Genomic DNA, 25,022 nt, shown 5'->3' on the forward strand with positions numbered 1-25,022 from the left:
TCCAACACATTGCATCCAAATATATTATGTTTCAACACCACCGACTCTAGAAGTATGTGGCAGGGAATTAACATCATCACAGACTACAAAGGGAATAAAAACTCTGCTTTGAACACCGCTGCCTCTCTCCCGGATGAGCTTAATATATTTTATGCTCGTTTCGAGGACAATAACACCGCCTTCCGGAGAGAGCATTCACGGCCGACGCTACAGAGGTTGGTTCACTCTCCGTCTCTGTTGCGGACGTAACCCGATCCTTCCGTCGGGTGAACGTCCGTAAAGCCACGGGTCCAGATGGCATTCCGGGCCACGTCATCAGAGCATGCGCGAATCAACTGGCTGGTGTTTTATGGACATTTTCAACCTGTCCCTCTCCCTCTCTGTAGTCCCAACATGCTTCAAAACGTCCACCATTGTGCCTGTACAAAAGCAATCAAAAATCACTTGTTTAAATGACTGGCATCCTGTTGCTCTGACCCCCATCATCAGCAAATGCTTTGAGAGGCTAATCAGAGATCGCATATGCTCTGGCTGCCCACCTCTCTGGACCCATTGCAGTTTGCCTACCGCAACAACCACTCCACTGATGATGCCATTGCATCTACACACTGCTCTCTCCCATCTGGAAAAAAGGAACATATCTGTGAGAATGCTGTTTGTAGACTACAGCCCAGCATTTAACACCATATTGCTCTCCAAGCTTGATGTGAAATTCCGGGCTCTGGGCTTAAACAGCTCGCTGTGCAGCTGGATCCTGGACTTCCTGTCAGGCAGATGTCAGGTGGTTAGAATGGGCAGCAACATCTCCTTATCACTGACCCTCAACCCGCAGGTCTGTGTTCTCAGCCCACTCCTGTATTCCCTGTACACACATGACTGTGTGGCAACACATAGCTCCAATGCCATCATTAAATTTGCTGACGATACAACGTTGGTAGGTCTGATCACTGACAATGATGAAACAGCCTACAGAGAGGAGGTGCACACTCTGACACGCTGGTGTCAGGAGAACAACCTCTCCTTCAATGTCAGTAAAACCAAGGAGCTTGTGGTGGACTTCAGGAAGAAAGACAGAGAACACAGCCCCATCACCATTAATGGAGCACCGGTGGAGATTCAGCAGCTTCAAGTTCCTCTGTGTCCACATCACATTACATTACTGGTACGGCAATAGCACCCCCCACAACCGCATAGCCCTGCAAAGGTTGGTGCGAACTGCCAGACACATCATCGGAGGTGAGTTTCCCTCCCTCCAGGACATTTATAAAAGGCGGTGTGTGAAAAAAGCTTGTAGGATCATCAGAGACTCCAGCCACCCGAGTCATGGGCTGCTCTCACTGCTACCATCAGGCAGGCGGTATCGCAGCATCAGGACCCGCACCAGCCAACTACATGACAGCTTCTTTCCCCAAGCAGTCTTGCTGATTTTTGAACACTTGATCTCTCATGATCAATAATCAGCACTGCACTTTATTAATCTATTATCTCACACTGGACTGTCATAATTATATTCTCCACAATACAACTACTGTATATATATTTTTTATATACTCTTTATTTATTTATTTTATTGTATGTGTATTCTACATTGTGTGTATTGTTTACTGTACATTGTATAATATTATTGTGTTGTGTAAGTATGTGTACATTTGACATGTAAACTGTGTTGTATAAATATGTTGTTTATTTTAATTGGTATGTGTCTCGTCACTGTCATGACTGCTATGTTGCTCGGAACTGCACTCAAGGCTTTCACCTACTGATGCACTTGTGTAAATGGTAGTGTGACAATAAAGTGATTTTATTTTATTTTATTTTATTAAACTGCTCATCTCAAGCACAACTGTTAACACTCAGCACCATAAACTATCAAACAGTCATGATATTTGAAATATTTATCAAAATGGAGAGACAACAATCACTGTTAGACTGCCACAATTTTCTGTGTCCAGAAAGCTATTTTTCATTTAGTGTTTTTGTCTCTATCATGGTTTGTTATTTGAAATGAAAGCTAAGCCCCTGTTTAAAGGCAGCCAATTCCTCTTTGTTTTGGGAACTATAAAAATCTGTGCATGATTTTTGCAATTCATTTTTACAATTTTGATAATATATAACCAGAGACAGTGCATTCAGAAAGTATTTGGACCCCTTAAATTTTTCACATTTTAATATGTGGCAGCCTTATGCTAAAATGCATTCAATTATTATGTTTCACGCCAATCTACACTCAATACCCCATAATGAAAAAACAAAAACAGATTTTTGATAACTTTGCAAATTTAGTAAAATTATAAAACTGAAATATCACATTGACAATTTTTCAGACCCTTTGCTATGACACTTGAAATTTAGCTCAGGTGCATATCAAAATGTGAAACAAATGAAGGGGTCTGAATACTTTCTGAATGCACTGTATATCCACCACTCTGGAAAATCTTTAAATACTCTCTATTTAAAAAGTATAGCCACAAGACAAACAATATGCAAGATAACAGGATTTTAGTGTGATAAAGTCACTTACTAACTTATTATTGTAAGTGCATTAATACAAATATAAGAAAAACATTTCTGCCTTTAAATCCTTCAAAAATTGTTCCCGTTAACTAACATTGTAAGTGCCTCACTGTAACCTTGATTTTTTGCTTTAGATGTATTTTTTATCTGTAAACAATTCTTTGTGCTATTTAAATAAATGTGAATGCGCTGTTGCGTCTTAAATAACTTTTGAGACTGTTGTAATCTGCAGAGTTGCAGATTATTTTTTTTATGTAAAATATACATCCATATGACATTTTCTCAACTTCAACCAAGTAGAAAATGGCCCCCGCAAAAAATCCCTAAATTAACCACTTTCCCCATGAAATTAAAATTAATGCTTACTCTCATTGTCTTGCATAATGGGCAACTGTCACATTGATGTGTTTTAATTTCATGTCTTTTATTTTGAAGATCATGGTCAGTTCATGTGTTTCATCAGTCCTGTCTTGTCTTTGGTTCATGTGTTTTTGTCTTGTTAACCTGTTTATTTGTTCAGTCCTGCCATTGGTTCTCATGTTAGTAGTTCTGGTCTTTCATTGGTTGTCTTGTTATGTTTATGTTTGCTTTGTGCATTTATAGCTTCACACAGTCTTGAACTTCTGAAGGCTATACTCTGAAAAAATCAGGTAAGTGTCATATTTAAGAACTTTGCCTAAAGTAGTTTTGTTGGTTTTTAGAATATTTTCTGATAGTCTCCAGTGTGCTGTATGAGTCCAGATGTATTATTTGTCCTGCTAATTTTCAGATTAATCATGGAAGTGATGAGAACCATTCTGCTTCTCTTCAGTACATTTTCTCTGGGGAATACAGAAGGTAACAATAGATTTATTTAGCAATACAAAAATTCCTTGATTGTTACAAATCAATTCACCGTCACATTACCAAAAACGTGTAACGGTAGGCAACCGTTTTCCACGTTAATGCATGCAAGACAATTATGCAGGGCTGTAGTGACAATTTACACCAAGTCCTTGCAGTACACTTAAAGTTTCTTCTAGTACCCATACTACAATAGACATAAAACACAAATGACACTGTATCCAATGTAAACATACTGTAGTGCACTACAGAACAAACTATGTATATTCACTTGTGTGTAGTATATGATACACATAACAAACTAATTCCAGTTAAAAAGCAAAGTTCTCCTGTGTTCTGGCAAGACTGTTTTGTAGCTTTTTGGTGTGGAATAATGGGAAATTTACTGTTTTGGTCAATGTATTGTCATGATTAATGTGGGTTGTAAAGGGTCTCTAGGCCACTGAAACCCCATTCTGTACACAACTTTGCTGTGAATATTACAAGTGCCCTAAAGTGTATTTAATGTGTAGCTGAAGAGTGCCCTTTTGGATGGACTCATTTTGGGGAAAAATGCTACAAATTCTTCTCTTGGCAAGTTGACTGGATCACAGCAGAGGTATTGTGTTTGTCAACATTGTGAAGATGATCATTTTAGTAAGTCCTTGTTTTGTAATTAATACAGGACTATTGAGGACCAGTCCCTGTCTGACATGTCTATTAGGATTTATTGAATGTGTAAATTGTATGCTTCGTTACAAAATATTAGATTTTGTATTCACTAAACGTGTTTGGTTTTTGTTTTTTCAGAAAAATTGTCAAAGCTTTGATGCAAATCTTGCATCTGTGCGAGGTCACGTGGAAAATGAATTTCTTCTCAGTCTGGTGCCGGTTTCTGCACGGTGTTTGGTTGGAGGTTATGATTGGGTAGACGTAAGTCCTTTTGCTTTTTCAAGAGATGACAAACCGCTTTGTTGTGATTTCCTAACAAGACTTGTTTATCTGGCTAAACTAAGGTTCTAATGAAGATTAAATTAACTTTAATGCCATGACCTAATAACCCTCTGAATGGAGTGTATTAAAATGGTACACTGTGTAATCCTCCTACACACATTTAGGATGGACAATGGTTGTGGAGTGATGGAACCACCTTTGACTACACCAACTGGTGCTCTAATGAACCTAGTGAGGGTACTGAAAACTGCTTGGAGATAAACTGGACTAGTAAGCATACACTTGGATTTCTTTAATCCTGACTATTCACAATAATGTCATATAATATGATTAAATGAGTGTCACAAGTAGGTAATTTCCTATTCTGTGACTAATCTATGGGTATACCCCAATTTTCATTAAGACCTAACCTAATTGTGACTCCTGTATTTTCATCCTACACAACAGCTGACCGTTGCTGGAACAATATACCATGTTCATTGCAGATTGGTTCCATTTGTGCTAAAGGCATGTGAGACCATGCATCATTCTGCTTCAATTGTATTTTGCTTGTACTACATTTGTCTGATCTTGATCTCTTCAGTACACTAATCTCTCCTGAATTTTATTAAACTACTTTTGAAACTAGAAGTCAAAAGCATTCAAGCCAAACGCTGTTTCTTGTGAAGTTGAATCAAAGTGTTTTAAATTCTATGTTAAAGTATCGCAACTGAACATTTAGTTATATCAGCATGCCCCTAAAACACTTATCACATTGATGTACTCCCTTGCAAGAGAAATGCAATGCACTCTAAAATGCATTTGAGAACTGCAGCTAGTATATGCAGAAATTGACAATTTGTTTTTCCAATACAGCGCAGTTGTGCCTGCCCACTCTTTCAGCTATCTGTTCTGGAAGTATTCTTCCCATTGATGCATTAGAGCTCTAATTTTTAGCTTTTTAAAACCTTAAACCAAATGGCTCTGATGTGAATCATAATAGTTTAACTTCCATGTTCATCCCACCCCACAGATAACTGTTGCTGAAGTTATCTAACGCTTTCATTCCCGCTGGGTTACATTTGTGAAAGAGGCCCTTTCTTGATCACAAACCAATTTCTTTCAAAAAATTGGCTTTTAATTACACACTACGCAAATGTGTACACACACACACACACACACACACACACACACACGATTGGTTCTGTAGAGTAGTATATGATACACAACTAATTCCAGTTAAAAAGACAAGTCATCCAGTGTTCTGGCAAGACTTCGTGCTTTTTGGTGTGGAATAATTGGATATTTACTGTTTTGGTCAATGTATTGTCATGATTAATGAGGGTTCTAAAGGGTCTATAGATCACTGAAACCCCATTCTGTACACAACTTTGCTGTGAATATTAAAAGCGCCCTAATGTGTATTTATTGTGTAGCTGTAGAGTGCCCCTTTGGATGGACCCCTTTTGGGGAAAAATGCTACAAATTCTTCTCTTCGGAAGTTGACTGGATAACAGCAGAGGTATTGTGTTTGGTTGCTACATTTGTGAAGATGATCATTTTAGTAAGTCCTTGTTTTGCAAATTAATACAGGACTATTTAGGACCAGTCCCTGTCTGACATGTCTGTTAGGATTTATTGAATGTGTAAATGTTATGCTAATTTCCAAAATATTAGATTTTGTATTAACTAAATGTATCTTTCAGAAAAACTGCCAAAGCCTTAATGCAAATCTTGCATCTGTGCAAGGTCAAGTGGAAAATGAATTTCTTCTCAGTCTGGTGCCGGTTTCTGCACGGTGTTTGGTTGGAGGTCATGATTGGGTAGAAGTAAGTCCTTCTGCTTTTTCAAGAGATGACAAACCGCTTGGTTGTGATTTCCTAACAAGACTTGTTTATCTGGCTAATCTAAGGTTCTAATGAAGATTAAATTAACTTTAATGCCATGACCAAATAACCCTCTGAATGGAGTGTATTAAAATGGTACACTGTGTAATCCTCCTACACACATTTAGGATGGACAATGGTTGTGGAGTGATGGAACCACCTTTGACTACACCAACTGGTGCTCTAATGAACCTAGTGAGGGTACTGAAAACTGCTTGGAGATAAACTGGACTAGTAAGCATACACTTGGATTTCTTGAATCCTGACTATTCACAATAATGTCATAATGATTAAATGAGTGTCACAAGTAGGTAATTTCCTATTCTGTGACTAATCTATGGGTATACCCCAATTTTCATTAAGACCTAACCTAATTGTGACTCCTGTATTTTCATCCTACACAACAGCTGACCGTTGCTGGAACAATATACCATGTTCATTGCAGATTGGTTCCATTTGTGCTACAGGCATGTGACACCATGCATCATTCTGCTTCAATTGTATGTTGCTTGTACTGCACTTGTCTGATGTTGATCTCTTCAGTCCACTAATCTCTCCTGAATTTTAATAAACTACTTTTGAAACTATAAATCAAAAGCATTGAAGGCAAACCTTGTTTCTTGTGAAGTTTATTCAAAGTGTTTTTAATGCCATGTTAAATCCTAGCAACTGACCATTAGTTATATCAGCATGCTCCTAAAACACTATCACATTGATGTACTCCCTTGCAAGAGAAATGCAATGTACGCTAAAGTGCATTTGACCTTGTTTCATGTGCCAGTGGTAAATCAAATGTTTGGGAAGAGAAACTAGTATGTATGCAGACATGATGGACTTTTTTTTTTTTTTTTTTCCCCAATACAGCGCAATTGTGCCTGCCCACTTTTTCATCTGTGCCTGTCTGAAAGTATTCCCATTGACCCTCTAGAACTCTACTTTTTAGTTTTTTTTAAACCCAAGTGCTCTGAGGTGAATCTCAATAGTTTAACTTGATGTTCATCCCACCCTACAGAAAAGTTGCTGACTTTATCTAATGTTTTCATTCCAGATGGGTTACATTTTGGGAGTCCCTTTTATTGATCACGATTTCTTTTACTGGAATCTTATCTGGCATTTCTTCTGAACTCCGTTTCAAACTTCTCAAATGCTGATCTACACATTAATAATGCAAACCTGGTTCCTTGTGGAACAAAATGAGAATTAATGCAGTGTTGAAGCAAAGAAAAGATCCAGCATGTTTGGTTATATCAATAAACAAATTACACAAGTCAAAATAATATACATAATTTTATTTCTTAAATGCAGTTTAAAGCAGACCATGGCACATTTGACCTTGTTTAACTTGTATCATACTTAAATTTGTGTGTCCTTTATCTGTAGTAAAGCCTTTTGAAATGGTAGAATATTTCAGAAAACAACTGTACAAAGATAAATAGACTTGTCTAAATCAAAGTTAAGCTGCTCCTTATCCAAGTGAGTTTCTTGTGTCAAAGCTATATAAATATTCTCCCCTTTTAGAAAGGACGGTCTTCAGTTTCGTAGACTTGTGTTCCCCCATTAATGTTTCAAGAGCACAACATACACATTTCTTGAAAGCCAAATGTAAAGCATATCCCAGTTTCAATAACCTTCCATGAAATGGCAAAACACAAAATGTGAGCAAGCAGAACAAGCAACTTCAACCTCATGTGACCCTGCGTACACGTGTGTACATTGTATTTTGGCTTCGCTAAATGCAACACAATTCCATTTCATTTAAACTGATGGATTTCTGTGCATTATCACATAGACAAAAATGTTGCTTTGAGATTTTATGGTGTTAGGATGACAAGGTGCGTTTTGAACCATTCTGAGACCAGTGCAGACAGGGATGTCATTCACTAAATGGAGAGCAAGGGAACATCCTATAGCTTTCCTATAAAGCCAAGTGTGTTCAATCTGTATATGTTGTTTGAATCTAACATGTAAGTTAGTTACTTTATATAAAAAGTGGTCTATAAATTTTATTCCTTAAATCAACTTAACATCAATGCATTTTACACATTGAAATACAAATATAAAAAATGTGAATGTGGTGAGAGAGATATAGCACACTGTTAGAAGTTATTTGCAATGGTTACCTTGAAGTTTTGTTGGTGTAACCTAATGTATTAAGGTTGATTTGTTACATCTCTCACACCAATAATAGAAGTCTGTATGGCCCTATATCAGCAAGGCAGTCATTTGGCCACAGGTAATCACAACCGTGGTGATTTAAGGCCATACAGCTTGAGTGGGAGTGTGATTATTTTCAACAGTTTAACGAACAAGTAAATAAAATAAAAAATTGACAGCCCAAAAAAAACCAACCTTGTGCTTACATCACAGGCCAGGATCTGCTGATTACCTGCGTATGTCGTGTCTCCTAAACAGTGATGGTATAGCTGTAGTGTGAATAAGAAGCTGGATTTGGCCTTGTGTGTAGTCAACTTGCTGAAGATAATGGTATTTTGGTCAAATGCATCCTATTTTTTCTATTTAAGAATGGCTGTACCAGCAGGGTCCTCCCTGGGTATTTCCTGGTAACTGGTGCATTTTTCTCTCATGTAAAATGTTTACATCAGCTCCCAATGCGGAAACTTCAGTAGGAAAGCACCTTGAGAATGTGTGATTACTTTCTGTTGTGTCTCTCAGCTGTAATAAGCCTTAATGCTGAATCTGTTTAACTCTATTTACCAGCTGTAGTGTAGTAGTAATCTGAGCGATCATGGAGTGAGAGACTATGCCGATGATTTCAAAGAAACCTCTCGCTTATTGACATCACCGACACAATTTAACTGGCTCACAACACATAAAAATGGTCTATTGTCACCACCTGCTGGCTAAAATATTGGATGTCAAAGAGAAACATGAAAAGACACATCTAGCTGCTTTTAACACCTGTTCAATGAGGTCACCAGAACTGGCTGGATTCAGCTCCTTTCCTGCTTCATGTTGAACTCCACTGCTACGTGTTGCTGTGTGATGATGACTAATAGCAGCCGGTGCAACATCACTTCAGTCTATTATGATGAACTTTAAAGGATGAACTGATGCCAACTCCAACCAGAAGACATGGGATACTTCATATGCCACTGCCTGAACCTTGTACTTAAGAAAGAACTCACCGAAATTACCGCCCGGTTGAACTGCGATGCACCTCACTGATCTCTGATCTTAGCAGTCCTTGGTCTAATGATGGACTACATTCTTAAAATGGAATAAATACATCAATGAATTGCCAACAAAACACTTCATTAACCAACTATCAATGATAATTGCATCTACCTGTATGTGAACTTCAAAGACATTAGTCATTAAACTTACAGTTCATACATAATCTTTGTTTAAACACTGGCCCTTAACACTTATGTATAGTGAAATGGTTTAAAATTATTAAAATAAGTAATATTGGCATAGTATATTCATGATGTTAGCCAGAGAGGAACTGACTGCCACAGTGAGTCTGGTTTCTCCCAAGGTTATTTTTCTCCATTAACCAAAATCTTATGGAGTTTTGTGTTCCTTGCCACAGTTGCCTTCGGCTTGTTCACTGGGGTTATAAATACAATTATAAATTAATTATAAACACAATATTGCAATTTTATTTTCTGTTAATGCACGATCTTCTGTAAAGCTGCTTTGAAAGGTTGTGTGTTGTAAAAGGTGCTATACAAATAAAAAGGACTTGACTTAAAACATCAGCGCTGCTCTAACACTTTAGTTTGGAATGCCACAAACACAAGCGGAGTGATACAAACAGGATAGTGACCGAGTGCTGCAATTCTGGGACATCAGCACTCCTGGAACGCCTCTTGTCCAATCAGATTCGAGGACCAGAACTAACTGTTGTATAATAAATCACAATTTTGACTTGAAAAAAAGCAGTTAATTTAGATGCCTCCACATGAAGCACATTTATGTTAACACTTTTTTAAATGTAGGGGGCAAGTTGTGGAAGGTGCAATCATGCTGTGCCAGGTTGCCACGGCAGAGACTGTGGCGAACAGATAAAATCCAGTGTGCAAAAAGATGCTGATGAGAACATTAACATGTGCACAATTTCAGCAATTTTGATAATATGTAACTTTCAATTCAATTCAATTCAATTCAATTTTATTTGTATTGCGCCTTTCACAACACACATTGTTTCAAAGCAGCTTTACAGAAGATTAGGTATTAACAGAAAATAAAACTGTAATGTCTATAATGTTGATGAGTCATCATTGTGTAATTAGATAAAATACGATTGTTAATCATGAAAAAATAAGTAATTAAATAATAATTGTATTAATAATCCCAGTGAGCAAGCTGAAGGTGACTGTGACAAGGAACACAAAACTCCATAAGATGTTGGTTAATGGAGAAAAATAACCTTGGGAGTTGTAGTGGGCTAATGCACATAACTGGTAATCAGAAGGTCGCTGGTTTGATCCCCACAGCCACCACCATTGTGACCTTGAGTGAGGTACTTAACTCCAGGTTGCTCCAGGGGAATTGTCCCTGTAATAAGTGCACTGTAAGTCGCTTTGGATAAATGATTAAACTAAGTAAGTGTTAAGGGCCAGTGTTTAAACAAAGATTTTATATGAACTGTAAGTTTAATGACTAATGTCTTTGAGGTCCATCCTAGATTAACTGCAGAAGTTCATATAGATGAAATTGTCCTTGTTTATTGGCTGATGAAGGGCTTTTGTTGGCGATTGATAGTCTATGTATTCCATTTCAAGAGCATAGTCCATCAATAGGCCGAGGTGATGCACATACAGAGATCAGTTAGGTGCTTCGCCGTTCAACCTGGCCGGTAATTTCAGTGAGGTCCATCTTAAATCCAAGGTTCAGGCAATGGCATATGAAGTATCCGATGTCTTATGGTTGGAGTTGGCATCAGTTCATCCTCTGAAGTCCATCATAATAGACTGAAGTGATATTTGGCTAGCACCGGCTGCTATTAGTCATCATCACACAGTGACACGTAGCAGTGGAGTCTAACACGAAACAGGAATGGAGCTGGAAACATCCAGTTCTGGTGACCTCAGGATTGGAGCTCCGAGGTTGAGACAGGGAAACAAATAAAATAATATAAGCATAGATGCAATTCAATTTATTGCATAGTTATAGATCATGATCGATGTTTCTGGTTTCTAGTTCCAGCAGACTAAACTAAAGCAGTCTAATTGTGGGTTGAAGGATAAAATAGGTGTATGCCTAGCTAAAGAGATGAGTCTTTAGTCTAGACTTAAACTGATGGAGTGTGTCTGCATCTTGAACAGTGTTAGGGAGACTGTTCCATAGTTTAGGAGCCAAATATTAAAAGGATCTACCACCTTTTGTGGATTTTTATATTCTAGGAACAATTAACAGGCCAGATTTTTGCAATCGTAATGACCGTGATGGAATATAATGTGGTAGAAGGTTACTTAAGTACTGCGGAGCTGGATCATTCAAAGCTGTGTATGTAGTTAAGAGAATTAAAAAATGTATATGAAATTTAACAGGTAGCTAATGTTACAATGATAAAATAGGGCTAATATGATCATATTTCTCGTTAGCACTCTGGCTGCTGCATTTTGAACCAATTGAAGTTTATTTATTGATCTTCCTGGACAGCCTCCTAATACTGCATTACACTAATCTAGTTGTTATGCTTGTGTGGAAAGGCAGGAGAAGGCAGACGGGAGTTTCGGATCTAAATGCGTTTTTTATTAACAAGCAATAATCAGGCAAACACAGGAATAAAAGAAATCCACGATGGGAAAATTAAACTAAAACACAAAATGACATCCAGGAGTACACGGGTAGAGAACATCCACGAAGGGCAAGGAAACCTCGAACAAACATGGGAAAACAAGGAACAAGAGACATCAACGAACATCTAGGAGCATCAAGAAACATTAGTAAACATCAACGATCAACAAAGGAGAGGGGAAACAGCGAGGTTTAAATAAACAGACACGATAATGACGAAATAATGATCAGGTGTGGACAATAACACAGGGCTGGCAGTGATGAGGGCCGGGAATGATGGGAAATGTAGTTTTTATGACAAGGACTAGTGAAACACGGGGCGGACAACAAGGAAACGTGACATGAAATGTGATTAGTGACATGTGAGACAAGAAACACGGGGCAGACAATAAGGGATCGTGACATAACCCCCCCTCAAAAGGACTGGATTCCAGACGGTCCTAAAAAAAAAAAACACAAAAGCCAAACAATGTCCAAGGAGTGAGGGGCTAGAACAGGGGGCAAACAGACAGTCCAAAGGGGGCACAAGGGGCACAGAGACAGTCCACAGGGGCACAAGGGGCAAAGAGACAGTCCACAGGGGCACAATGGGCAACCAGGGAGTCCACGGGGGCACAAGGGGCAGATAGGCAGTCCAAGGAGGCGAAGAGGGCAGGCAGGCAGTCCATGGGGGTATAAGATGGGGACCGGGTCAGGTGGCCTGGGGGCGGCCACCGGACAGGGACAGGTTTAGGAGGCCTGGGAGGCGGCCACAGGACAGGGACAGGTTTAGGTGGCCTGGGAGGTGGCCACAGGACAGGGACAGGTTGAGGTGGCCTGGGAGGTGGCCACAGGACAGGGACAGGTTGAGGTGGCCTGGGAGGCGGCCACAGGACAGGGACAGGTTGAGGTTTAGGTGGCACGGGAGCTGGCCACGGGGCAAGGACAGGTTCAGGAGGCCTGGGAGGCGGCCACAGGACAGGGACAAGTTCTGGTGGCCCGGGTGAAGGCCGCAGGGCAAGGGCAGATTCAGGAGGCCTGGGGAGAGGAATGGTTACCGGGGAAGCTGGCAGAGCCGTGTGAGGAAGGGTATCTGGAGGCAGAGCTAAGGGGGACTTCTGAGGCAGAGCCATGGAGGACTCGGAAGGCGGAGCCCTGGAAGGCAGAGCCGTGGAAGACTTAATATACGAGAAGTGTATAATAAATACGACCGTGTGCTCCAGGACGCCTACAGAGAACAGCAACTCATGGTAACACTTTTATCCAACATCAATAACGCTGTCATAGATGGTAGAAAATAACTAATTGTGTTTATGACTGATTGTTGTTTTGGCTTATTTATTTATTTGATCTTTGATTGTTTTTTGATAAAGTAGATTTGTGTAGTTGGTGTATAATCAGTGGAGAATAAGCCTAAATTGAAAAAGATTTTCAAATATGGCTAGTAAAAGACTACATTCAGATGATGAATTGCAAGTTTGTCAACCAGACTTTGAACAAAACCCTTCTACAAGAACTAGATACGAAAATTTGTCAAATATTGAACAGCTACAAATCATAATTGATCATCAGATGGATGTTTTAGGCCCTACCTATTTGGATTTAAATGCTAGATTAGAGGCTATTATTCAAATGCAGAGAAAATGTGTTAATTATTCTAATAACGACAAAGACTGTGAAAGGTCAAATAAATCGCTAGTCATCACCACACAGTACAATGCATCATCTAGCCGTTGCAGAGACACAAATATCAGATCCTTCACGCTCTAATGTGTGCAAAAGATTAGAAGAGATGATCCAAAAATATAACGACGAACTGGGGGTCTCAACCCCTAATCTGTGTGAAAGCTGAAAGACTCAACTGTTTGTTGAGACAGTACAGGCTGGTGGTGCAAGCAATATTTCTACAGACTCGAGCGCACCCCATGTGAGTTTAAGTCAGAACGATGTTGAGGCATTGGTTAGAAACTGTGGTGTTTTAGATGAATACACAATTGTACCAAAACCGCGTTTCAATGGTATAGAGATACACAGGGCTCTAAATCTATGGGAGTTATCCTCTACAGATTTTGCTGCATACAGTACATCTGTACACAGAGTGTTGTTGGATATGGGTTCATTTTTCAGAAAGATGGGGGGTGAATCCAGTTTGATTAATCTTTCACTGAGAGGTCCCAGTCTGAAATCTGATGTAAATTGTGTATTACCATCTAGTAATGACTACAACGAAAACATTTTTGTAGAAAAATTTGAAAAAATGATGCAGAGTAATACGAAAGTGATGTCCGACGACAGTTTGCAATTATAAGTATCCATAGCCAGAAGTAAGAACAGTGGTGTTTGTAGGAAGATGGTTGATATAGCACATGATGACGTAATTTGAAGAAAATGAATGCATTTATTCTGTCTTGTCAATATGTCAAACTACCTGTGCTTTTCAATATGCCTCGCATATTTTCTTGACCCACAGATTTCACATGACAACATAGAAAGTAGGGGTAAAACCAGTCAGAGTGCTGGCGGTTTCATACCTCAAGTCAAGTCAAGTCAAGTGGTTTTTATTGTCGTTTCAACCATATACAGTTAGTACAGTACACAGCAAAACGAGACAACGTTCCTCCAGGTGGTGCTACATAAAAACAACAAAGGACCAACACAGGACCACATGAGACAACACAACGAAATTAAATACCTATATAAAAAAACCTATATATACCTATATAAAGTGCACGTGCAAACATGTGCAAAAAGTACAGGACAGTACAACAAATTTCTGACAATGAACAGGACAATAGACAGTGCAGCGCCGACCAGTACTCAGTAGTGCAAAAAGATGACAGTTTCTAAAATGTAAACATAACATACTATGAGATAATGTTCTATGCACATAGCAGTTATTGAGGTAGCAGACAGTTATAAAGTGACAGTAATTAAAGTGCAACTCAGGACACGTGTGTGTCAAACCAGTCTCTGAGTATTGAGGAGTCTGATGGCTTGGGGAAGAAGCTGTTACACAGTCTGGCCGTGAGGGCCCGAATGCTTCGGTACCTCTTGCCAGACGGGAGGAGGGTAAAGAGTTTGTGTGAGGGGTGTGTGGGGTCAGTCCACAATGCTGGTTGCTTTATGGATACAGTGTTTTTTGTAAATGTCTTTGATGGAGGGAAGAGAGACCCCAATGATCTTCTCAGCTGTCCTCACTATCCTCTGCAGGGCTTTGCGGTCCGAAACGGTGCAAGTCCCAAACCAGGCAGTGATGCAGCTGCTCAGGATGCTCTCAATAGTCCCTCTATAGAATGTAGTGAGGATGGGGGTTGGGAGATGTGCTTTCCTCAGCCTTCAAAGAAAGTAGAGACGCTGCTGGGCTTTCTTGGTGATAGAGCTGGTGTTGAGGGACCAGGTGAGGTTCTCCGCCAAGTGAACACCAAGGAATTTGGTGCTTTTGACGATCTCCACAGAGGAGCCATCGATGTTCAGCGGAGTGTGTTCACCTTGTGCTCTCCTAAAGTCAACAACCATCTCTTTTGTTTTGTCGACATTCAGGGACAGGTTGTTGGCTCTACACCAGTTCGTCAGCCGCTGCACCTCCTCTCTGTATGCTGACTCATCGTTCTTGCTGATGAGACCCACCACGGTCGTGTCATCGGCGAACTTGATGATGTGATTCGAGCTGTGCATTGCTGCACAGTCGTGAGTCAGCAGAGTGAACAGCAGTGGACTGAGCACACAGCCCTGGGGGGCCCCAGTGCTCAGTGTGGTGGTGGTGGAGATGCTGTTCCCGATCCGGACTGACTGAGGTCTCCCAGTCAGGAAGTCCAGGATCCAGTTGCAGAGGGAGGTGTCCAGGCCCAGCAGGTTCAGCTTTCCAATCAATCAGGTGCTGGGGAATGATTGTGTTGAATGCTGAGCTGAAATCTATGAACAGCATTCGAACGTATGAGTCCTTATTGTCTAGGTGGGTGAGGGCCAGATGGAGGGTTGTGGTGATGGCATCGTCCATTGAACGGTTTGAACGATATGCAAACAGCAGTGGGTCTAGTGAGGGGGGCAGCTGGGTCTTAATCTGCCTCATGACGAGCCTCTCGAAGCACTTCATGATGATGGGTGTAAGTGCGACGGGACGGTAGTCGTTGAGGCAGGACACTGAAGACTTCTTTGGCATGGGGATGATGGTGGTGGCCTTGAAGCACGTTGGAACGACGGCGCTGCTCAGAGAGATGTTGAAGATGTCGGTAAGAACATCTGCTAGCTGGTCTGCACATCCTCTGAGCACACTGCCAGGAATTTTGTCTGGTCCAGCAGCCTTCCGTGGGTTGACTCTACGTAGAGTTTTCCTCACATCTGCCGTGGTAAGACAGAGCACCTGGTCGTTGGGAGGAGGGGTGGACTTCCTCGCCATCACGTCGTTCTGCACTTCAAACCGAGCGTAGAAGTCGTTCAGCGCATCTGGAAGGAAGGCATCTTTGTCACAGGCAACTGATGTTGTCCTGTAGTTGGTGATGGCCTGGATGCCCTGCCACATGCGCCGCGTGTCACCGCTGTCCTGGAAGTGACTGTGGATTCTCTGGGCGTGTGCGCGCTTTGCCTCTCTGATTGCCCGTGACAGTTTGGCCCTAGCTGTTCTTAGGGCTGCCTTATCGCCTGCTCTGAAGGCGGAGTCTCGGGACCTCAGCAGCATGCGCACCTCCGCAGTCATCCACAGGACAAAATAGGTCTAGGAGACATTGCCAAATTTGAACGTGCATTAGACATAAAAATTGTTGTCTTTCACAGGTCAAGCAATGGAAAGTTAGAAAAATATAAAACTTCTGATGAACTACACCCCAAAACAGCATATCTTTACATTCATGATTCTCATTATTACATGATAAAGAACCTGAAAGAATTTATAGGGTCTGCATATGTGTGCGATTTCTGTTACACAGGGTATACGAGCAGACAGAATCATGACTGTAAATATGTATGCTCTGTTTGCAATGATAACGAGTGCTACAAGCAACCTAAAAACACAATACACTGTCCGGACTGCTTACGCTATTGCAGATCTAGCTACTGTTTTAATGCCCATAAAATAGTATCCCCTACGGATGATGATTGTGGTAGATCTCCTTGCGATACTACAAAATATTGTCGTAAATGCGGTAAACGCTACCACACTGCAGCCAAAAACCCCAAACCTCATAACTGTCGAAATGATAAGTGTTTACATTGCGGGGATGATGTAAGCCGCAGAGGTCAACACGAGTGTTTCATACAACATACCACTCCCAAGGAGTATACAGATCGCTACATTTTCTATGATTTTGAAACATGTTGTGATAATGGAAAGCATGTTGCTAAATATGTTTGTGCCATGACTTTTGATGGTGAGACATTTTAATTTGGAGGTGAGGATTGTGTGAGACAACTTGTTTGTAGGTTTAGACAACCGAGATACAAAAATTACACATGGATAGCACATAATGCAAGCGGATTCGACAACTTTTTAATTCTGGAGTATTTTTGCAATGCAGGACTCCAACTTAACATAGTAATGCAAGCATGTAGAACCATTTTCATGTATGATGAGTGTTTTAGGCAGCGTTTTATTGATTCTTACTCATTCCTCAACATGGCTCTGTCAAAGACGTCTTCTGCATTACTTTTGAAAAATAAAGAAAAAGGATTCTTTCCTCACTATTTCAACAGACAGGAAAATCAGACTTATATATGTCCATACCCTGCGAAAAACTACTACGGGTACAAAACCATGACAGATAGTACCAGGGCTAAATTTGATCGGTGGTATGCGACAGTCGATGTTAAAGTTTTTGATTTCAGAAAAGAGATTGGAATCTATTGCATGAACGACGTTGTTTTATCACGTTGTTTCAGGAGGCGGCACCGTAGAAGGCTCTGGAGGCGGAGCCCTGGAAGGCTCTGGAGGTGGTGCCCTGGAAGGCTCTGGGGGCAGAGCCCTAGAAGGCACTGGAGGCTGAGCCCTGGAAGGCCCTGGAGGCGGAGCCCTGGAAGGCTCTGGAGGCGGAGCCCTGGAAGGCTCATGGGGCGGAGCCCTGGAAGGCTCTGGGGTTGAAGCCATGGAAGGCTCGTGAGGCGGAGCCCTGGAAGGCTCGCGAGGCGGATCCCTGGAAGGCTCTTGAGGCAGAGCCCTGGAAGGCATAGCCGTGGAAGGCTCTGGAGGCGGAGCCGAAGGAGGCTCAGGAGGCGAAGCCGTGGAAGGCTCTGGAGGCGGAGCCGAAGGAGGCTCAGGAGGCGAAGCCATGGGAGGCTCAGGAGGTGGAGCCGTGGAAGGCAGAGTCGGTGTCGTAGAAGGCTCAGGAGGCGGAGCCGAAGAAGGTTCAGAGGCGGAGCCGTGGAAGGCTCTGGAGGCGGAGCCATGGGAGGCTCAGGAGGCGGAGTCGTGGAAGGCTCGAGAGGCGGAGCCGTAGAAGGCTCTGGAGACGGAGCCTTGGTAGGCTCAGGAGGCGGCACCGTAGAAGGCTCTGGAGAAGGAGCCCTGGAAGGCTCTGGGACGGAGCCCCGGAAGGCACTGGAGGCTGAGCCCTGGAAGGCTCTGGAGGCGGAGCCCTGGAAGGCTCTGGAGGCAGAGCCGTGGAAGGCTCATGGGGCGGAGCCGTGGAAGGCTCGGGAGGCGGAGCCCTGGAAGGATCTGGAGGCGGAGCCCTGGAAGGCTCTGGGGTTGAAGCCATGAAAGGCTCATGAGGCGGAGCCCTGGGAGGCTCGAGAGGCGGAGCCCTGGGAGGCTCGAGATGCGCTGGCTCTGGAACGGTCGAGGCTACAGGCGCTGGCTCTGGGACGGTCGAGGCTACAGGCGCTGGCTCTGGGACGGTCGAGGCTACAGGCACTGGCTCTGGAACGGTCGAGGCTACAGGCGCTGGCTCACTGACGTTCAAGGCTGCAGGCACTGGCTCACTGGCGGTCGAGGCTGCAGGCACTGGCTCACTGGCGGTCGAGGCTGCAGGCACTGGCTCACTGATGGTCGGGGCTGCAGGCACCGGCTCACTGACCGTGGCAGGCGTGGGCTCTGGTTCACTGACCGTGGCAGGTGGAGACTGGGGAGCAGAAGCCTTTCCTCTTCTCCTCCTCCTCCTCTGGGCGGACGAAGCTGGCAATGCCGGCTCATTGGCCGAGGCAGGCGTGGGCGTTGGCTCACTGGTAGGCATGGGCTTTGGCTCGTTGGCCGTGGCAGGCATGAAGGGACGAGCCATGGAAGACTGGGAGGTGACAACTGTGGGAGGAGAGGCAGGATCCTCCTCAACTACGCCCACAGTGAACGGCGAGCCGCAGGCCAGCAGAGTCTCCTCCACGAATTCAAGGAGCGTCCAGTGGCGCGGTGCCAGTGGCAACCGCTCCTTGAGCGAACTGTTCAGATTAGCCCTGAAGAACACCGCCAGGGAGTATTCCGGGAAGTCCACCACCTTTGCCAGCTCCAGGAAGTCGTGGATGTGATCCTCCACTGGACGGTCCCCTTGTTTGAGGCAGAGAAGTTTATAATTAGGCTGTTGAACAGCTAGATCCATCTTGGGTCGATTGTTCTGTTACGAAGGCATGAGGAGGCAGATGAGGGGTAAGGATCTAAGTGCGGTTTTTATTGAAAAAAGGTGAAGACAAATCAAGACAGGAAAAAATGAAACGTCCACGATGGGAAAACAAAACCAAAACACGAAAACATCCAAAGTGTACACAGGCTGGGGAAACATCCACAGTGGGTAAAGGTAACATAGACAAAATAACATCTACATTCAAACATCCACATTCAACGATCAACAATGACTGGGGAACAAACATGGTTGAAATACACAAACACAATAATGACTAAATGACATGCAGGTGTGAACGATGAAGTGCATGGGCAGTGATGAGGGCAGGGAATTATGGGAAATGTAGTTTGTGACAATTGACTAGTGAAACTCGGGGCAGACAACAAGGGATCGTGACAGGGTTTCTCTCTAGAACTACACTGGCTCTGATGCATAATAATGCATACGTCAATCAGTATAAGACTGCGACGTAGACATCCACCATGCCCTAAAACACGGCGAAGTGAAATTTGGAGGCTACTTTGTTGATGGATATTACGAAAAAGATGGTGTACAAAGAGCTCTAGAATTTGCCGGCTGTTTTCACCATGTTCACGAGTGTCGTTACAGACTTGATTATGCAAATCCCCTGTCAAAAATTCCTTTTGGAGTGCTCAGGAGGATGCGATTGCGTTTATGGCCACTTATTCAGCACCTGAGAGACTGAAACTGCGTGATGCACTCTTTGGGGGTCGTACAAACACTTACAAGTCATACCACAAAACTGCAGCAAATGAAAAGATCAGATATGTTGATTTCACGAGTCTTTATCCTTACTCTCAGGCTCGAAAAATTTACCCTGTTGGACATCCTGAAATAATCTTCAAGGATTTTGAACCCCTTGAAAATTATTATGGACTTAAATGGACTTATTCTGTCTTGTCAATGTGTCAAACTACCTGTGCTTTTCAATATGCCTCGCATATTTTCTTAAATATGAGCACTTAAATGCCCCCGGCCATTATTTAAATATAAATTAATGAAGTGTAATCAAACGTATATCTACTCTAAATATATAAATTGCTTCTGTTGGTCATATGTGATTTTTGTGTATGTGAGTGGCTCAGCAAAAAGTCTGGGAATGGAATGTCGGAGGTACATGGATACTCACACATAAATGGCTTGCAGATGTTTCCTATTTACTTCTGTTGAAGCTAAAGAAGATATATGATGAGGCCCCCTCTTAGTAAAGTGTTTTTACATAGTGTGAAAATTGCTCACAGGATGTAACTGAAGCCTTCTGGTTTAAAGATAAAGAAGATCGGTTGGGGCCCCAAAGATCTTTTTCTGCTCAAAACATGATAGAAACAGGATATAGGTTATTTTAGCCATGCCTTGTGAGACCTATGTAAGCGGGTGCAAACTCAAGACATGTTAGTTGTTCTGCAGGCAACTCAGCTTTAGGGTCTGATAATAAAGTCTATTCTTCTGAAATCAAAAACTTTCTTCGAGAGTGAGTGTTTCACAAAGTGGGCAGAAACCACAACACTACATCATCCTTTATGGTACAAAGAATGTATTTAAGTACATCTTCTTCTAAGGATTCAGAGGAGTCAGCGTTTAAATCACTGACTCTTGATCAAAACTTATGGTTGTTATTTTGATCTTGTATAATTTTGATGTTAATATTTTTGTACAAATGAATCATGTGATATTCAATAAAGCTATGACATTGGTACATTTAGCATTGTGCTCTTTTTATTTATTAGAAACATCCATTTAATCACGACCTCGAATCAAATGATATAAAAAAAACACACCATGATGACCACATGTGAGAGACATAAAATGCTGAACTTGTTTAGCTGAATATTGAATGCGTGTTGAATTCCTTTTTAGAAAGTCAATGATTGATACAGGAAAACGAATAAAATCAGGACTATTACCGAAACTGTGAAAGAAAAATACTGAACCATCCTTATTTATGTAAATAGCCAGCCAGTGTTCCCCTGGGAGGTGTGAAGGATGTGTGTTGATTATGGCTGACGTGGGCAGTGTTCTTAACGGATCCTTCAATAAATGATCACACGGTAGCACACCAAGAAAATGCGTGTTTTGTGTGATTCTCTCCATAGCCGCGGTAACCCAGATAGCAAAAAATGTCCGCACGGCTTCTTTTTGCCGCCGCCCCTAAGCTGTAGGCTATAGGTGCGTGCCACTGGCGGGGATGAAACGTTTGCCGCCGAATTCGTCACTCCCATTTCTTGCGAGATGCCGCCCGCGAAACGCTGGCGGGCCGCCTGCTTCATTTTCTCTGGCGGTTGCCTCGCGGCAATCAACCGCGGCTGGCTGGCGGCAAGCCACTTTGAAATACAAGGACAGCTTAGACTCTCAAAATCGACCAGCCATGTTGGCTATTATTATTTTTTGCTCCAAAGCCATTAGGGTTTACAACAGAGTCTTGACTCTTGATTCCATGATAAGGTAAGGTTTAGGAAATTACATTTAAATTACTTTGAAACTCTGAAGCGATTATACAGTAATATATGTAAAATATATTGAATTATTTTATGCACTTAGGTGAAAATTGTTTACATTTCTTTGATTGATGCGCATTTGAGACATGCACCAATAAACCAAAAAGAATTCCTTTTGTAAAACTTACTTGGCAATAAATATCTTTATGATTCTGATTAGGTTTTAAAATAGATATTTAATTCATGGTATGAACAATATAGACTTTTCACCAATGCCTGACTATCAGTGAACAGTGAAAGACATCTGCAACATGGCCGAAATCTCAGGTATACTTTATATTTTTTTTATTAATTTGCACCATGGTGATATCTATCATAAACATGAAAATCCCGGCAGGATAAAAGCTCCAGCAACGATTTGTAAGTGTGCCGATTTTGTTTATAACGCCATAGGTTAATCTGAAAAGTAAAATTAATATTGTACACTGCATATTCTACAGTCTGAATCCACAGCCTGTCACATTTTTAATTTATGAGAAGCTTCAGAGAAATGTAATTTGTAACACTTTTTTTTGTATTTTCAGCTTCGGTTTTTGGCAATCAAATGTGGGAGGGATCTAAAGACAACCGTGTGGCGAATGCTTCAGAGTATCTTCTCTAATCACCTTTCCATCAATACAACCTGGTCTGGTGTAGGGGATAAAGCATGGTTTAGAGACATGTTCCTGAAGACCATTGTTCAAAGTAAGTTGGATATTTTTTTTTTATATTTAAGTAGATGTGTATGACCTTATGCCATTGTTAGGGGTATAAGAGTTGTGACCCGGACCAGATATGGAGAAAGAAGACCAGGAGTCGAGAAGTTCAATTAAAGAATCAAAAATTTACTGAAGTATAGTCTGCAGTGAAATTGGTAGAGCCAGCGGCAAAGTCTCACGAGGAGATCGAAAGCCAACTCGTACCTTACACAAAATCTTACATCAATTATACCATTTGCAAGGACGTACATTCCATTATTTTACTCCTGATTGGCTAAAAGACCATAAAGTCTGGTGTGCATCCCTGGGTTCAAAACCTGGGTAGAAAGTCAAACGCACACACAAAACACTGACGAACTACAGTTCTTCTCTGGGCACAAGAGAGCCAGACACAACGTTATCAGGCCATTTAAACCAAAACAGAGAGATAAAATATTCACTCCTCGGGCAGAGGAGAGGGGTAGAAATAACATACATTTCTTCCCTAAAGAAATAATAAGAGAAAATCACACTTCTACTATTCAGGTATTATTACATAGGACTTTAAACCATATAATTAGTCATGGAAAGGTAACAATCAAACACAGAATACATCTGGAACCTATGTTTAACGCATTCTCCAGCCCCGCGGAAACACCAGCATCACAGATAAGCTTATCCCCAAAAGACCTTCAGCCTACGTGCAGGACAGAGAGAAAGACTCTGGAATGTTCCTAAAAGAGACTAGTTAACATTCAACACACATATGATTCAAAGTATATTTCAGCTATGCATAAGAAAATAGAATTGATCATGTGATCATGCATATAGTTAATTCATCACTTTATTAAAGATGTTAAGCAACAGAATACAGATAGATATTGATATAAAAGGATATATATATATATATATATATATATATATATATATATATATATATATATATATGTATTGATGTATCTGAAGAGACAAGGGATTTTGACCCTCACCCTTCACCATTCAAATGGAATGACAGATCTTTTTTTTCTTCAGGAGCCATCCGGAAGAACCCGGCAACCCAGGATGCCACTGATGAGGCGATCCAGGTTAACGTTACGCGTTACCTGAAAGGAGCATCTGAACGTGAAGGTGGAAAAAGGCGCCACACAGCTTAGAGGGACCCACAGCCGACCCCTTAAACCTAGGCTGACTACTGACACCCCAGCATCACTGACAACTGGAACCCTTTCTTTATCCTGCAGTCAGTAACATCAAGACCCCTAAAAAAAGCCTGCTAAAAGTGTCAGACTACACTCACCCAATCCACACTGTTCACTGTGGAAATTGCTCTTTTTTCTCTCTCTCTCTCTCTCTCTCTCTCTCTCTCTCTCTCGTGACCCTGCCTTGAGCTCCTTGGATGAATATGGGATGGTTTGTCCTTTTATACAGGCGCACACGGAATCACTGAAGATATGCCAATTTGCACTGCCTCATTCTGGAGGTCGGGGAAAACCGGTGATTCTTAGCCCACTACGCCACGCAGACCCCAATCACTCCAGACATTCTGATTGGCTGTGTTCTCTACAGCCAGATTTTCTGCTGTTAGAGCTTTACTCTAAATTATTACCACTTATGACTTGTAAATATGATGTTATACCTCAATTTATTTGGTATCCTGCACTTTATTTGGTACCAAATATCCTAATTGCTTATGTTTACTGGTAATTCTTTTCATCCCAGAGTTGACCTCTTTAAATTATTAACAATTATTGTAAGTGTTACAATAGTGTTTTTTACTAAAGTGTTTTTTTTTTTACCAAAATTTAATTGGAAACCTGCATGTTCTTTTGTGTGTGTGTGTATATATATATATATATATATATATATATATATATATATATATATATATATATATATATATATGTGTGTGTTTGTATTTTTCTGTTATTTATATTTCAGTGATCTGACATCTTGTTTCAATGACAGTTTCTGTACTTTGAAATGTGGAATTAAAACTACAAATGGAAATTTGTCTGGTTTGATCAATCATTATTGTAGATAAACTGCATGCTATAAATATAAAAAAAAAAAATAATTATATATATATATTACACAATAAGCGCGGCAGATCGCTCGAATATAGCGTTTGCCTCCAACGCCCCGCGGAAGGTCCGCCTTCGATATAACGGCGGCGGAACGGCGGATGGCCAGCGGGCCGGCCGCGGAACGAAGGCGGTAGGAAGGCGGTGCGCCGTCAAACATATTTGCGATAATGCCATTCTGCCGCTTCTACTGCCTCCGGAGCACCGCCAGCGGCCCGCCGACTCATTGCTATCTGGGAAGTTGTATGGTGTTCATGTTTTCAATTAATAGTAGTCAACAAGCACCTGCCTTCGGTTAGAAACGTCAAAG

The 25,022-nt window shown here is 41.6% G+C and overlaps 2 protein-coding genes across 2 annotated transcripts; both read left to right on the top strand.

The window, feature by feature from the left end:
• The first annotated feature begins 3,290 nt into the window (after window positions 1-3,290).
• LOC127654595 (ladderlectin-like) lies at window positions 3,291-4,805 on the top strand. The gene is made up of 5 exons (XM_052141812.1): window positions 3,291-3,351; window positions 3,870-3,955; window positions 4,147-4,269; window positions 4,455-4,560; window positions 4,738-4,805. The coding sequence occupies exons 1-5, from the start codon at window positions 3,291-3,293 to the stop codon at window positions 4,803-4,805; spliced, it is 444 nt and encodes a 147-aa protein (XP_051997772.1).
• An 881-nt stretch (window positions 4,806-5,686) lies between these two features.
• Window positions 5,687-6,630, top strand: LOC127654596 (ladderlectin-like). The gene is made up of 4 exons (XM_052141813.1): window positions 5,687-5,791; window positions 5,976-6,098; window positions 6,284-6,389; window positions 6,563-6,630. Exons 1-4 carry the CDS (start codon window positions 5,687-5,689, stop codon window positions 6,628-6,630), a joined length of 402 nt encoding a protein of 133 aa, XP_051997773.1.
• The last annotated feature ends 18,392 nt before the right edge of the window (window positions 6,631-25,022 follow it).

This window comes from Xyrauchen texanus, chromosome 14 (genome assembly GCF_025860055.1).
Source record: "Xyrauchen texanus isolate HMW12.3.18 chromosome 14, RBS_HiC_50CHRs, whole genome shotgun sequence".
NCBI lineage: Eukaryota > Metazoa > Chordata > Actinopteri > Cypriniformes > Catostomidae > Xyrauchen > Xyrauchen texanus.

Coding starts and splice junctions, on each gene's coding strand:
- LOC127654596 (XM_052141813.1), top strand. CDS start 5,687: ATGTGTATTTATTGTGTAGCTGTAGAGTGCCCCTTTGGATGGACCCCT. Junction 5,792..5,975: donor TTGACTGGATAACAGCAGAG/GTATTGTGTTTG, acceptor TGTATCTTTCAG/AAAAACTGCCAAAGCCTTAA. Junction 6,390..6,562: donor CTTGGAGATAAACTGGACTA/GTAAGCATACAC, acceptor CCTACACAACAG/CTGACCGTTGCTGGAACAAT.
- LOC127654595 (XM_052141812.1), top strand. CDS start 3,291: ATGGAAGTGATGAGAACCATTCTGCTTCTCTTCAGTACATTTTCTCTG. Junction 3,352..3,869: donor TTCTCTGGGGAATACAGAAG/GTAACAATAGAT, acceptor TTTAATGTGTAG/CTGAAGAGTGCCCTTTTGGA. Junction 4,561..4,737: donor CTTGGAGATAAACTGGACTA/GTAAGCATACAC, acceptor CCTACACAACAG/CTGACCGTTGCTGGAACAAT.